The sequence below is a fragment of the Chrysemys picta genome, chromosome 15 (genome assembly GCF_011386835.1).
Source record: "Chrysemys picta bellii isolate R12L10 chromosome 15, ASM1138683v2, whole genome shotgun sequence".
Classification (NCBI taxonomy): domain Eukaryota; kingdom Metazoa; phylum Chordata; order Testudines; family Emydidae; genus Chrysemys; species Chrysemys picta.
The window spans coordinates 25686238-25702381 of record NC_088805.1 but is presented as its reverse complement, the minus strand read 5'-3'; the positions used below and the strand labels follow the sequence as shown (position 1 = coordinate 25702381).

General features: G+C 54.2%; 1 protein-coding gene across 40 annotated transcripts in view; it reads right to left on the bottom strand.

Annotated features, from left to right (window-relative positions):
- NCOR2 (nuclear receptor corepressor 2) overlaps positions 1–16144 on the bottom strand; it is a 395046-nt gene that overhangs the window by 53627 nt on the left and 325275 nt on the right. For all 40 annotated transcript variants that reach the window (XM_065568677.1, XM_065568676.1, XM_065568680.1 and 37 more), the window contains 3 exons: positions 14621–15152; positions 6091–6211; positions 4469–4694 (listed from right to left, as the gene is read on the bottom strand). In XM_065568677.1, the coding sequence (XP_065424749.1) occupies positions 4469–4694; positions 6091–6211; positions 14621–15152 (879 nt within the window). The remainder of the gene's footprint in view (positions 1–4468; positions 4695–6090; positions 6212–14620; positions 15153–16144) is intronic.

Sequence of the window (16144 nt, the reverse complement as noted above, 5' to 3'; positions counted from 1 at the left end):
TGCTCAGGAGTGGGAGACGTAATCCTCTGCCCCTCACACGGTGATGAAAAGAATCCATCAGCAGCAAGTCTATGTATATATCCAAGCACAGAGACTCTCGGGCAATGTCTGCACCGCGAGGGAAGGTGGGACAGAGAGCTCTGGGTATGCATACCTGTGCTGGCTTTAATTGAGCTAGCGTGGGTAACAATAGCGGTGAAGACATGGCAGCCTGGGGGACACAGGGTACAGATTCAGATTACAAGCATGCACCAGGGTCCGCGCTGCTGTCTTCACTGCTCCTTACCCATGTTGGCTAGATTAAAGCCAGCACGGGTACGACCACTGCACTACAGTCACACCTGAAATGGAGTGTAGACGTACCCCGGATTGCAGAGGGGGTGGTGTAAGGGGCTAAGCCTCAGGGTCCAAACACCCAGACTCCCCATTTCACATCTCAAACGGATCAGTTCACCCTCCCAGGGCAGCTGAATTGGAGCACCCCACGCTCGTCACTGTGAGGGATTTTTGGGGAAAATCCTTGAAAACAAAATCCCAGTCATGTTGTCATGTGGACATTCAAGATCCCATGGCACTTCCCACAAGAGGAGGGTGTTTGTCCTGAGACACCAGCTCTCCTCCGTCCCAACTGCCGGGTGGCGTGATGCGCTGCGCCCTGACTGGCTGCTGTGCTCTATGCCAGAGGCAGCTGCATTGCACTGGTGGTGTCTGGGTATCGTAAAGCTGGGCGAAGATGCTCTGTAAACCCAAGATACTAGTGGCCAAGCACACACGCACCTTGAGGCAGCATGGGAATCTTGGGAAAGCAGTTCCTCCTCCCCTGGGAGCTGTGAGATCTGTGAAATGTGGCCCGTTGATTATTGACCCCACATTAAAGGTAACTAAACTCAGCCATTATCCTGGGAAAAGTTCCTATGGCCATTTGTCAAGCCCCTGAAATCAGAGCTGAGAAGTCAGCGTTTATATCATCCATCACCCCTATTAACGCTTTTGGCTTCCAATCTCCAGAAAGGCCAAGTGACTAAATCAACAGAAAACACATCGCTGGCTTTAAAACTGCCCCGCGATAGCCAAAAATAGGCGTGAGGGCCACTCGGCGAAGAGTGAAAGGATCCATCTGTCTGAGAGCAAGCTCCAAACGGACAGGCCGCGATCCCCCAGCCCCACACCAGAGCAGCACCGTCAAAGCACCTTAGGAGAAGATACTAAACTGGCTGGGCTCCAGACAGATACAGCCCCAGCCAAAGGTCTGCAGGGGGCAGCCAACGCCTTGGCCAGGATGTGATGCTGGCGTCCAAGACTGTGCTTTGAAACGGCTCCAGGGTGGTGTGAAACTTGTCAACTTGTCCGTCTCCGGAGCAGTTGCAACAGTTCACGCTCTCTTATCAGGCAGGGCCCTGCCAATCTGATTGCCTGGAGAGATCTCATAGCTTTGGGGGGGGGGGGGGGGGGGAAGAGTAGGAACAACTGCTCTTGCAAGACCAGCCCTCTGCTAGGAGCTGGCCTGGACCACTTCTCGCTTATGGAGAGCGGGGTCGCTCCACTTCTTCTTTTGCAGCAGCACAATGCACGTACCTGAGGTCCAGTCTTCTTCACGGCAAGTCAGAGTCCAGATGGATGCCTGGTGCACTGTCACTTTAACAGGACATTCAAAGGAGGCTCCCGATTTCCTTACCATAAAAGGAGAGAGGAGGGATGCTCCCCTCCTCCCACCCCTTTCACTGCTTTGCCATGACCGACAGGCTCCCTTGCTGCCTTCCAGACCGGCTGCTGGTGCCTTTCCCTCTACGGTTCAGAGCCAGGCTCGAGCCACTGGGTGAAATGCTAGCGCCATCCAAGTCAACGACAAAAGTCCCACTGGCTTCAAAGGGGCAAGGATTCCACCCCTCTGTTCAGATGTGTCTGTATGTGAGTGAGTTAAACTCCAGAGGGAGCTGGGTTCTGCCCCAAGGCCAATCATTTACTGTATGTTGATGGGAACGCCATGCAGTTCTCCAGCTCACCCCGCTATCTTGGATGTGTGACTGCTTCAAAACTCCATCCCCGGGCACCCGGGATATTGAGGGTGCAGAACGGCGTAGTGGGATGAGCAAACCCCTGCCAGCTCCGGCACCAGCTCCTCCTCCAGTGGCCTGGGCAATCTCCTTTCACCTCTCTGCCTAAGCTTCCCTATCTGTGCACGGGGATAATACGCACGCACGGTGCAATTAGTTGAACTAATCTCTTCAGCAAGTTTGGAGGATTCAAAGTGCTATGTGAGTGGCATCAGCAGTGCTGGCACAGCACTCTAAGCCAGGTGCTTTGCAGACAGCAAAGCTGCGTAAACCTGCATTGACGTCAGGTCTGCACGTTAACAAAGGAGCAATCAGGTTGCAGAGTTTAAAGGTTATCCTGAAACCTGAACTTTCATGTCCTGGTTTACACACTTCCACATGGCATGGTAAGCCTCCCTCTTTCCTCGCTGCTCTTGGGTCCTGAAATCAGAGTTGGAAATCAGCGGGTGCAAAAGCCGGTGGGAAGATGAACCAAGCAGCCCAGCACCCTGGGAGCCCATCAAGGAATAGTCTGCTGGGGTTCCAGGCTAGAAGGAGCTGTTGGAAGTGCTGGTTCTGCCAGGAGACTCGACAGGAAGCTGAGCTGTGCGGGACGGGCTGCTCCGTATAGCGATGTGTAACAGCAAAAGCGTAGCCCTGATCACTTGCACTGCATTGGAAGTACTGGAGTGTAATTGAGTCTGGGTAACGAATACACGAAAGTGAGAGTGGAGAAGGCAGGCTAGGACAAGCTGGAGAGTCTGCATGAGACAGGTATCAATCATCTGACTTACTGGAGTATCAACTTCCTTCAAGGTGAAAGCTATCTTCCTTCCATGCCGATTGTTTTATTGTCCTGTTGCCAGTCTGCACGGCTATGCACGCTATTATTTATTATCGTGCAGAAAGCCAGCCGGTTAAGCACCAGCAATCAGCTCTTCTAGGAAGTAACTCATTTTGCAACACTGCTCTTTGTCTAACCATTGGGCCAGCACTCCACATGTCAGCTTTGGGAAACCGTGGCTGACAGAAGTTGAACTAACGTAGCTGCTCTCGTGACCCAACTTTTCAGCAACAACGGAGATCAAATTCCAACAAATTCAAGCTAATCGGTGTATTTTTTCTCTCCTTTCTCTTGCACGAGAGAGTCAAATTCCACGGCTGCCAACAAAATTCTTCTGTCCGGCTGCAGACCCAATATGGTGCTTACATCCCCAATGCCTAGATCTGCTACCTTATAGTCGATGTCCTCTGGGACAAAGGCACCGGAAGTCGTGATGTTCGCATCGCCACTCCACAATGCTGCAGCCATGCAATGGCATGTCAGCCCATCCAACGCACCATCAACCCACAGAAATCACCATGGAGAGCAACCCCCTGCAACCTCAAATATTTCCTGTCAAGGGGTTTCTTTCTCTAAGGATCTGAGGCAAACCATTTCCTGTGAGTAACACTCGTCAACTCCGTCATAACCTGCATGATATGGGGACTGCTGCTGCCCACTCGGGGCAGGGCTAAGCACTGGCCGGCGAGGCCCTGGTGAGGTACTGGCTTGGCAGCACTGGATAGATGGCATCTCAGCTGCTGAAATGTTGATGTGATTGCAGTGGTCTCTTCCTCTAGTGGCTGGGGGTCTGGGAAGAAGGTACAAGCACAGGCACCCCGACAGCTTAAGCTCACGTGACAGACTGACAGACGCGTGTGGCTTTGGAACCAGGCCGCGAGCTCTGTTCCCCGGGGGGGGCAGGCGCTTGGTTAGCTGACGGCCACAGCATCTATCTGTTACCGTACCACGTATCATCACAACCTACAGACCCTGCCTGCCGGGTGCCGAGCCGCCTCCATTCTAACTGCACTTAACACAGTGCAGGTTCCGGCCAGATTCAGAACAGCCTCAAACCCTCTCATCAAGGTGCCCTGGTTTAAAGAGCGCACGCCCGGCCAACGTACAGACTTCTGACGGGAACCAGCTTTGAAATGACAAACGGCATCAGCAAGAGTGCCCAGTCCTCCTTAACCGCGGCCCCCAGGGGCCCGACGCTCTGAATCCTTCGTTAGCGCTATCCCGAGGGGACAGCATCGAGAACCTTTACAGGAAGTCACAGCACGAGTATTCATTTGAAATGAAAGAATGGCCCCCGCCGAGCATTAAAAGCATTCTTTATAAAGAGCAAACAAGGGAGAAAAGAGCTGACTGAAACCAGTGTCCTGGCGTGCCTCCAGGTCCTCTACTCTCCAACCGCTAACAAAGGCAACCTTCCCGTCCTCAGCGTTCGACGTTCTACCAGGTTCACGATGCACTTCCTAATGAACACGGCCCATTAGCCATGCCACCATGAGTCTGCTCCGCCACGCGATCAGCCTTTAAAGCTAGCTTCCCCCTGCCGCAGGAGCCCTGCCCCCGCTCTGTGCAATCACGCGCGGGCGCATCTTACCTTCTTTGTCACCCACGGCTGGGCTCCTGCTCTTTCCCCTGGGGCTACTGCTTGCCTGCTGCTCCGGCTCAGGCTGCTGCTGTTGCTGCTTGCTCTGGGCCACCTCGTCCCGGGCAGATTCATGGGCTTTAGTGATCTGCTGCTGGTAGAGGGCCAAGGCGTGGTGCGGCACCTGAGGCTTCATGCTTCCGCTCTGTAACGTCCCGTCTGGGAATCCCTCGGAAATCTGCAGTGGGAGCAGAGAGAATGGGATGGGAGAAGCGGGACATACTGTGCCAGCTGTTGTTATCTCCTTACAGACTCAGCTGTGGAAGGTTTTACTCCAAAAACGAGACCTCGGCTCCTTTCTGGGGAGCTTTTCCTCCACCTCTGCAGACACTCAGCTCGGTTCCCCAGGCTGGGCTCCCAGGGTTTCTAACCAAGCCACTGCCCTTCCTAGCACAGGAGGCAAACAAGAGAGAGTGAGGCACCATGTTTATCTTTTGCCACAAGGCTATCATCCTGTTTGGGAAACGTTACAGGGGAGCCTCTGATTTGGCTTGTCTAAGGAATGTAATCTCTAGCCCAGGTCTGGCAGCTTAGAAGTGGTTTCAATACTATGCACCGATCTCATGGCACAGAGATGTCTGGAAGGACGATGTGAACTTTTCGTTTGAAACGCCTTCTTCGGATCGCTAAAGTACACCAGGATTTTGGCCACGTCCCACTCTGCAAACACCGCTCCCTGGCCACTGTTTGGAGTCTGGTGAAGAATGACTCGGTTGCTTTTAGTTTTTACTTTGTTATGAGAGCACCAGCAACAATGATCAACGTGGAGAATGCACCTTCGGGGGGGGGGGGGGGGCTGCTGCTGAATAGCTAAGCAGGGGGAGCACAGAGAAGATTTGGGTGGGACCAGCCAAAACAGCACCTCTCTCTCTCTCTCTCTCTCGTGTTAGGTGACATGACTGATTTCAGTGACCCCAGTGGACTTAATGGTGTAACTGACATCACAGTCTGGTCCTTAGCATTCTGAGATAAAGGGGAACACTGGGCTGTGAAAGGTGTGTGTGGCTGGGGTTTCTCCCCCCACACTAAGGAAGGAAATGGCTGTACAGTAATGACAAGGTTTCTTATAAAGCAACTCATGATACAATCAAACATCTCTGGGGGAACTTTCTAAGAAACCAGGAAGGAGTTGTCTATAGAGAATCCGGTGAGAGCATGCCACATGGCTCCCAAATACCCTTTGCACAGCACACGCAGAGAACCGTGCCCGACACCCCCGTGCTATCACCCATCCATGGAGACACACACCTGGCCCATGCATGAGCACAATCAAGCACAAATGCCCAGTCCCAAACTCATTCCCTCACACCCATGCAAACAGATCAGAAACCCGCACTGTCCTCCCTCAACAGATGCCCACATGGGAACACGCACACAGAGGCGGGAACCCATGCCCAAGCGTGCACACCCATGCCCAAGCGTGCACACCCATGCCCAAGCGTGCACAAGGCAAACTTTTGCTTGGTGCCCTCAGTCCGAGGGTTTTAAACCCCCCCCCCGGGATGCAGGACTTGGGAGGGGAACGAGCGGCTTTCCTGGGATCAGGTGACTTGGGTCTTCCGTCCGGTACTTACAATGGGGGGGATGGCAGCAGCTCTCTGCTTCAGCTGCTTCAGGTCCAATGGTTTCTGAGGCGAAGAGTTCAGCCTGGCATCGGCGGCAGCGTTGAGGAGGCTGGGCCTCGGAGACAGCAGCCTGCACACAGACACACACGTCATTAGGAGCCACGTACTTCCCACCTCCACACGCGAGGACGCTCCGGTGCCCGCACAGCCTGTGCTGGGAGGAGGCGAGGGGTGGGGGATCTTTTCATTACGACTCTAGAGGTCGTCGGCTTCACTAGCACGCAGAGAAGAAGCCCGGCACGCCAACGCATGTTGGCCTGTGGGCGCGTCACCCACTGGGGAGCGCACGTTACAGGTCCCCCCTCGGAGCCTGATCCACAGAGGAGTGGAGTGCTACTGTCTCCGCTGGGGAGCGGTGGCTTTTCAGCTCAAGCCCTAGCAGCTCATGCTTTCTGCTCTGGAGGTCCCCGGGACGGCAGCCATCGTGTGTATAATATACTTCGTATATTCCTGGCTAGCACCTCCCATACCTCACATAGTGTCTCAGTATTGGCCACCTGCAAGGGTCTGCTTGCTGCTTGCTTGCTTGTTGCATCAGAGAGGAGCAGCATCGACTGGCCTGGTACCTGGTGCTCTTACTCGCTAGACCTTGATCTATAATCAGTGATAAGTAGCACAAGTCCCGGACCATCCTACTCTGAACCAGTACGCACCCCGCAGTACTGCTAACTGCTACTGCACAGAGAGCACTGGCCGGGATACAGCACACCTCCCCTCCCCGGTAAACAGCACCGACCTTAGGAGATAACAGAGCACTGTTATCATGGAGCGCAGCTTGTGACAGCCAGAGCTACTTGGCCATGGAGTGCAGCTGCAGCGGGAAAGGCAGGGCAGGGATTAAACAGCTCCAGAAGAGGAAAAGCGGGCCGATCCCTGCCTGCCTTGCTCAGAAGGGTACGACTCCAACGGCAAAAGTACGAAGAACAGGATTTGGCTCAATGGGCCCGATTCCTTTCACGTACGCAAGAGTAAATCAGGAGTAACGCTAATGAAGCCACGGCATTGCCCTGGCGTGAGCCCAGGGATGAATCAGAGCCAACGCCGGAGACCAGTTAGTTCTGAAGTCAGGGTGCTTGGTTCTGATCTCGACTGGGACGCCAGAGTTCACCAGCATGTGTGAAATCACAAGCAGGCCCAGGGCCGGAGATCTCTCTCACAGCGAGAAAGCCAAGGTTTGCATCCGGATTCAATACAACTGAGCGGTGTGAGGAACGGAGTGATCCGGCCCAGTCAGACAGGATCTCATCAGGTCCACAAGACAAGCCGGTGCATTCGGAGGGCATTTCCTGGCTGGGCCTGCCCCTCTGCGACCGGCTGGCTACCAAGCCAACTCTCTCAGCGCCATTCTAACTCACTGGTAAGAGCCAAAAGCAAAGAACAATCCTTACACAATGTGCTGGCCTGGAGGCTCCCTGCCAGAGAGCGAGAGACAATAAACCAGCCCCCCCACTAGGGCATGGTTCCCAAACCGAGCCACTCGGCAGGAGTTTAGGCTAGAGCTGCCAGGAAAGATTTATCCCAAGTGTGTGTCTGAGTGGGCTCCCCCCTCCTCCCAGGGCTGGGAGTGCCCTGCCCCCATCTCCAGCCCTTTGGGTCAATCCTTCAGAGGCTGGCTCATCGCCAGGTTGGTGCACCTGAGCTTCCCGAAGGCTGCTGGGTGGTCCTGGCGGGAAGCTGGCAGGGTCTGTGGTGTTTGGAGGGAGGGCTGGGTCTGAGTCATGTTTGGCCCAGCCTGGCCTCCTCTCTTGCAGGCCTGGCTCTGCTTCCCTTCTCCCCCATGCTGCTGGGCACCCTGGGAAATCTCAGGGTGTGTCTGTGTCTCTGTGCGCATGTGATTACCCAGAGGAGGGAGAGGAAGAGAACAGGAGCGGTGAGGAAGGCAGAGCATTGGGGGTGGGGGGTGCTGAAATCAGGCAGTCGTCAGTGCAGAACACAAAAGGGGGAGGAAACTTTCCCTCGCTTTACACTGGCCAAGAGGCTGCAGTGACGAATACACCAGTGCTGCCCTCCAGCCCAACCCTCTGCTTCCCAGCCCTCGCACAGGGCTGCCTTCTTCACCTGTGTTAGTGAACGGCCTGGCCACTGGTTCGTAGCCCAGGGTCTGTATTCACTGGGTCGGCAGGCTGGGCGGGGCGCAGAACCCTCCATAGCCAGCTGCAATCCCATGCGCCAGAGCAATGCAATGCAGACTCCACAACAGACCTGCCATTGGCCTCAGCAGGAGCGGGAGGAGTCCTCACAGCACAGGCCGCTGGGGTCGCCGTGTCATGCAGGGCAGCTGCTAACTCACATCGCTCCCCAGGATTGTTTAGCTCACTCAGTGCTTTTTAGCTTCAAAGCTGAACCCTCCTGGCACCCCTGGGGAGTGGGGAAGGGACTTGCCTTAGGGTTAGAGCTCCTGGCTCCCCGCCTAGTGCTCAGACCACTGGACCAGGCCTCTCTCTGACCCTCGGCTTCTCTCTCCCAACTACCAGCTGGTGAAGCAGTCCAGAGGTTTAAGGTTTACAGCCTGCTCTGTTTATCGGAGCTGCGAGCTGACTGCTCTTTTCAGTCTATAAATTTCAAGGTCATTCTGTGTTCAACTTTGGATGATAAACAAGTCCGGCGAGGCCATGTGAGGGGAATAAATATATCTCTGTGCCGTGCGCCCATCCTCTTTTCCCCGCCCCTTGCCCTAGCTCCATTCCCGCCCCACCAATCCTTCTCCTGCAGCAGATTCTAGTTACAAGGCAGGACCTGCAAAATGCACAGCCTTGGATTCCCCCCAGGAGCCTGGCCCAGGAGCTCTCTAAGGAGGAAACGAGAAGAGGGGTGGAGGGGTGGCTAATCAGAGCCGTCGTGGGAATAGATCACAGCATCTGCCAGCTGCGTGCATCGAAAGCTAGAAGCTCGACCGCTGTGGGAATGTAAAAGGATACATACCCCAGGGGGCCTATGCCCCACAACAGCCATGCAAAGCCATTGACAGGTGTAGGTAAGGGACTGACTGGCTCAAACTCTGGCCAGGATTTTCAAGCGACGGGTGATTTGGGGGACCTCCGTTTTTGGCTGCCCAACTTGAGACACTGGAAGGGACCCTGATTTTCAGGCTGGGCCATGCACCCTCTCTTCCCTTCCGGCCCCTGCAAGGCAGATCTGGCTGAGCAGCCAAATAGCTCATCACTTTTGGAAACTTTGACCTCAGAGTCTTTTCTTTAAAAAACAAACAAACTCCGCCTCCGAAAATCGAATTCCATTTCTTTCCTAGCCAACGTAACTTCCAGACGCCCTGATGCCAGAGCCATCTCCACCCAGCTTCCACTGGCTGGGAAGAGCTCGCTGCACCTCCAGTGAGGGCTGCCAGTTCCCATTAGACACAAACCCTGCCAAGCAGGTAACTCATCAAAATCCACGGGGTGAACGCAGTCCCCTCACTGACGAACAGGCCGACTGAGCGGCGAGCTGTCTGGGAACGAGACCGGGCTGCACTTCACTCATGAGCGCTGCGGAAGGCATAGCCGCGATTTCAGTCACAGACCCTTCAGAGGCAGTACGAGTGATGTTAAAATGCAGGGCCGGATTCTGACAGCTTTGCTCACGTTCAGCAGCATTTTACTCCACAAATGGACATCTCACTGGACATCTAGCTCAGTGGCCTGATTTTCTGAAGTGCCGAGCACCCAGCAGTTCCCATCTACAGACCGACCCGGCCAGCTCCTCGGCAGCAGCCGCTTTACATCTGGCCCCAGATCCTCGTGGGCCTCAAGTGGCTTTAGAAGCCCAAATTTAGGCACGTGGGTTTTAAAAATCTTACTTAAACCCTCAGCTGGGAGGCTGAGTTAATTCAGGCTTGTAAAGCACTTGGAGATCCTCAGATTCATACAATTCATATGGTTACAATGTCTATAAATTACATAAACTGCCAATTGACTGACATGAAGACGGGTGGACAGCTCTACTTGCTAGGAAAGCAACAGACATCACTTTACTGGGTAAAGCACCTGTCCGGAAACCGGGCTCTGGAACGTTACACGTCTAATCGGCATGTGTGTGAAGTGGAGAATGACATCTCCAAGACACTAGCTTACACACACACACACACACACACACACACACCTTCCATTGCTAATTTTGGGTCTCCCAAACTATGCTCTATTGGCAACCGAGCCCCAAAGAGCTGAGCGATGGAAAAATCAGGGAGGGAAGGACATGCAGGATCCCTATGGATCTCATGCCCGATTCAGCACCATGGAAGGGGGATGAACATTGGCTGGGTGCACACGTACCCCAGGAAAAAGACAAGATGGAAGACTGGGGCTAAACTGTAAAAGTGTGACATGTGGAACCACATGAAGAGTTCTATCATGGTGCCATTTCTCATTCTACTGCAGAGAACCACCCAAAACACTAATCCATGCACTGCAGTAAGCAATGTTGGGCATCACCATAGGTGGCGAGTTATATGGGCCTGTGCTCCACCAATATTCAGGAATGTGGGCCCAGCTCTACCAATGGTTGGGTTTATATTTATCCATAGGATGGACCAGGGCAACCCTGGGAGGGGTAGTGGGAGGCTTGGCGCTGGCAGCAGCGGGGGGCTTGGCCGCAGCCCATCCCACTCCTTCCTCCAAGCCCCATCCTGCCTCTTCCCGCCCCTGCTCTGCCCCCTACCCCAAGCCCCCACCCCTGCCCTGCCTCTTTCCAGCTTCAGTCCCCTCCACCAAGTGATACCGGGGGCCGGCAGGGCAGAGCAGAGTGGGGCGGACTGGGGCCAGACCCCCCCGCTAACTCCCCAGGCCGCCTAGGACACCGCATCCCCATGAAGAGCGGGACCCCCAAAGCATGGGTCCTGGGGAGGTTGCCCCAGTCCGTCGTCCTATGGATGGGACAGCTCTGCTTGGACCCATTCTGGGCACCATCAAAAATTATACAAACCTGGTGCCCATGGACATCACTGTAGTAAATCCAAATTCCTCCTCAAAGCTTTCAAATACTTAGCCTCATGGCTGGGTGCAAAAAGTCAGAGGCTTCTGAACAGTTGCAGAACTGGGCCCGTTTTCCCTGCAGGGCTGCCAGGGAGCAGGGTACTTGGGTAGCAACGTAGCAGTGGTTGGCACCATGTCTCCTGGGCACATAACTACCAAGCCCAGGTGGTAAGTGCCTTCCTGTAACTTTTACTACTCAGCCTCCTGTACACTTGCAATGGCTAATTCCGCGCGGCACTGCACGTTCATTTACGTCTAGTGTGACCGACAGCTGAACTTCGCCACTGGCACGGCTAGCGGCCTTTTTAAAGGGATATATATGAAGACAATTAGCTGTATTTTTAACTCTGGAGATTTAAAGCTGTGATTATCTTCACCCTGGCCTGCCACTCAGTAGCACGACCCGCAGAACGATGGAGGGCAGCCAACGCAGCTGTCCCTAAGCATCATTCCTCCAGCCTGGTCCTCCTCTTCCCTCCTCATCCCGCAGAGCTACCCCACCCCCACCTGCAGCAGAAAGCAAAACACTTTAAATCACTAAATGCACTTGTAACTGGAGCAGAGAGCAAAGGAGGGAGAAAACAGCTTCCTTCATCCCAGCAGACAAAACTCTGTGCGTGCATGTGTTTGCGTACACCCACGGGTATACACACACACACCCACCCACAGGCGCACGCGTGCACACACACACAGCACCCAGAGAAGATGGCTAGGTTCTTCACCAAACCGAAGTAAAGATAAGAGCCGAGGGCTTATCTCCACAGGAAAGTCCCACTGGTTATAAGTCAAGGTGTTTCAGCGTGGACTAGCTGCCCAAGTACGTACCCAGGGGCCGGGCTGTGCATGGTACAGGCTGCACTGAAGCCCATCCTGCCATGGCTTCACTGCTGCCTTCTCACGCCATCTTCTAAAGCAAAGCCTTGCCACAGGTATGGACCTCTGACTGCAGCGCAGACGTACCCATAGTTAACCCAGTAGAATGCCCCCAGGTAGAAAAGGGATTGCCCAGTTCAGCCGGGGTTGCTTTCTAAAGACTAAAGAAGCTCCTTGTAAACCAGAGTAAGAGTGTGTCCACATGGGGAGTTATACCGGTACAACTAGACCAGTTTAATTATACTGGTGTAACTGGTCAAACTTTCCCAGGCAGCCAAGCCCGGAACCCCTGCAATATCCCGTATTTCAGCACAGTAGCTGCTAAGAGGAGTGGCACAAGGCCCCCGGGGGAAGCCTGTTTAATGTTTAACGTCCCTGAAAACTGGTATTTGTTTGCCAGGGCAGATATTTGCTGCCTCTGGGGGGAGCCTGGGATAAAGCGTGGCTCCGGAAAGCTGATAAATGCTGCTGTTGTTGTGGTGTGAAGCTGGGTTAACAGTCAACCTGAGCGCCACCCTCCCCCTTTCTCACGGGGATTAGTAAGGGGGGGGGGGGGGAGGCTGGGCTCCTTCCTCTGCCTAAAGGAGGAATAACAAATTCAAACAGGCCTGAACTCTGTGGCAGGAAAGCCACGAGTGACGGGGCCAGCCTTACAGCCCTGTGTCAGAGCAACCTCAGGCAGCCCGGCCAGGACTCACCCGCAGCCCCATCTCTTAGCAGCTTTGCAGCAGAATCCGCCGTTCCCACAGGAAGTGCAAACAGCATCTTTGATTCTATTCTGCGAACTGTGCTCGCTAATAACCTCATCATGTTCCATGCAAGTGCAGCAGCAAAGCCTAGAGAGCTGATCTGTCTCTCTCAAGTACACGCTGGAGAGCGCAGGCGCCTCGAGAGGAACTTGCTGCTTTCCCATTCTTTGGGCCAGCCAGGCTATTAGCCCTCAGTACCAGCTTCCTAGCCCCCTCCCCAAAAGCAATTCCACACAAGGGGAAAGGAGGGAACCGAGAGGGCTCTCACTCACCCATAGAACCAACTGCTGCTGATAGAAGGCAGAGGGGAGCTATGATGGAAAATCAATTTTAGAATTTGTTTTTATAAATGACATCTTTCTAGGAGGCTGGGGATTGAGGAATCGGTTGGCTGAGGGGGAGGGCAGATGGGACCAGGTACCTGCCACCTCCTACAGAAGTCTGGCCACACCCCTGAAAATCCTGAATATTCACCTCCTTGCTAATCTAAAACACCCTGCAGCTGCTTCCCTGTCTCCACATGCAGCCCCAAGTTTTGGGAGGAGCCATGTCTCCATTTCCCCAGGGTCTATGGGGAAAATACGGGAGATCCCATAAAAGTCCGATCACACTCATCATGGCAGAGGCGTAGAGAGTTGCAGCATGGGCCGGTGACTTGCCCTGCTTTCCTCACGGATAATTAATGTCTAGCTGTTTAAATGGCCTCTCTCACCCCGGGAACAATACAGACCCCAATCCCCTCTCCACGCTGTAAAAGGGAGATCAAAGCAGCTCCTTCCCTGCAAACAGTATGAAGTCATTGAAGGAGAAATTGCCCACAAGTGTGGCTCCCAATGGCCGTTACTGAAATTGACTTGAGTCTATGCAATAAGCCACAAATCACAGGTCACCAGAGCCTGCCATCGATAAAGGACAGGAGCGTATTGCAGCCAGTGACCTCTGTCTTACTGCTGTCCACAGACATCTATCGCTGGGCTGTGACACAGCAGGGCAGCGTGGTGCCCTTTATTCCACTTTCCCTTCAGAAGCTGTTGCCAGCACAAGGCTCAAAGACACAAGGCATTAAAGAGCTTTAGACAAGGGCTGGCCCGATGAGAATGGGGATGGCAGGCATTAGAAATGGGAACGACTTACTTGGTCAGCAAATGCACTCATTGCTAGGTTCAGGATAAAGACCTAATTCATAAAAATGCTCTTTTTTTTTTTTACTTCTGTCGCCCCCCTCCATCTTAGGGGCCCAAACATCAGTTAATTACGCCTGTCAAGCTCACTGCGAGGGAGGCAAGCCTTATCATTATCCCCATTTAATAGACAGGGAAATAGAGGCCCGGAGAGGAGAGGTGATTTGCCCAAGGTCATACAGCGTGTCAGAGGCAGAGCTGGGAGTAGCGCTCAGGAGTCTGGAACTGTCTGCTCTGTGCCTTAAGCCCCCCAATCACTTCCACATGCCCTCACCCAGAGCAGCACCATACTCCACCAACGGTCTCGCTGATGTCCGGGGCACTACGTGGAGTGGGTGCACCTCAGCCTGAGCAAAGCTGGCAGAGTCAGCTCCCTTATGGTAGGCATGAAGGAGACAGGGCTAGGGGAATGCAGAAGGACCCCACGGGATTTAGCCTTGCCTCCTGGCTCCAGCCATGGCCGATGACTGGCACTTCCCAGGAAAGATCCCATCCGCCATGCACCCCTGACGCTTCCACATCACTGTACTTGGGAGAAAGATCTCCCCCGTCACAGCGTGAGCTGCCGACACCCCCCTGGCCTGAGGCACAACCTCCCCTGCAAGAGGCGTGCCGGCCACACAGCTGCCAAGGCTCCCACGGGCAGGGAGGATATCCGGCCCCTTTGCCAAACCTGCTTTGCCGGCTCTGCTTCCCAGTCACCTCTTCTTACCTGTTTTTGTCCACGGCATCCTGCTCGTCCATCTCGTCTGCGCTGCAGGTGGCGCTGGAGTCGCTGTCGGGGTTAAGCCCGGCGGCTTTGCCCGGTTTATGACTCTCCTTTTTCTCAGCTTTGGGCGCCACCTCTGCTCCCGCCGCGCTGCTGACGCTCTCTGTTTTCTTGTCGCTCGCCTTGTCTCCCTCCGGGCAGTCCTCGGTCTCCTCCTTTTTGATTTCGCTCTTGCAGGGCTCCTCGCTTGGCTTCTCCTCCGGATCCTCCGTTTTCACCACGTCTACCACCAGCTCCTCCTGCGGCTTCTCCTCACTGCTGGCTGGCTCGGCTGCTGCCTCCTGGGGCTGTGGGGTGGTGGCAGCGGTGGGATTAGCTGCAGTAGCAGCATCAGCATCCTCCGCCTTGAGGGCAGGTTCTGGACCGGAGTCTCTCCCAGGCCCAGGCGTGGGCTTGGGCCCATTCTCTCCACTTTCTTTGGCTTCAGGCCTCGGCGAGGGAATACTCTCGGTATCCGAGCTGTGATTTACTGCAGCTGAAAGGAAATCAAACCAGAATCAATTTCTATAGCGTTCATAACTACCCCTTAGACATCTAATACACAAACATGAGGCGAGGAGGCAGACACAAGAAGGAAGGTACTTCCCCAACTTTGTGAAACACTTTCATTCCCCTATGAAAGGCCAAATTCTCTTCCCAGTTACACTGGAGTAACCGCACTGGGGAAGCAGGATGCACCAGTGTCAACTGGCAGCAAGAATGGAGCCCTAAGTTTGGAAATCACCAGTGTCAACGTCCCACCTGAAGCAGACGACAGCATATGGTTTGTTATTTCCCCCTCTCCTTCTCCAGCATCCGGAACATTCCATTACAGCCCATTCAATTCAGCAACGGCCCAGAGGGACCCGACTACCAGGGGTGGGGCTTAGGCTTTGGGTGGCTGGGAGCTGAGTGAGCCACTTTACCGGATTCCCCCATATTTCAGAGCAATAGCCGCAAGCGTGGCCCATTCCTGGATTACTATTCTTAAATGTCAAGAAACAAAAATGGACACTGCCTTGATCTTATCTAGCGCTTTTCATCAGTAGATCTCACAGCGCTTTACAAAGGAGGGCAGCATCATTAGCTCCCTTTTACGGATGGGGAAACTGAGGCCCAGGAGGGGAAGTGCCTTGCCTGAACTCATCCAGCAGACCACTGGCAGAGCTGGGAATAGACCTCAGCTCTCCTGAGTTCCAGTCCAGTGCTTTAACAGCAGGCCAATGGGAATCCCCATTACAATGCAGTTATGTATTATACACACCGTAACAAACCCCAGAACAGAGGGGGATTTTACAGTGCGTTTCACTGAGACATTTGTGGCCAAATTTTCAGAAGTGCTCAGCACCCAGTAGCTCCCGTGGAGACTCTCTCCCCCTCCCCTGACACACACGCTTCCCTTCCCTCCGTGGGAACAATGGGAGCTGAAAATCTGGCCTGTACATGTCCCAGTCATGTTGCTTTCCCCTGTTCCAGCTGGAGAACACC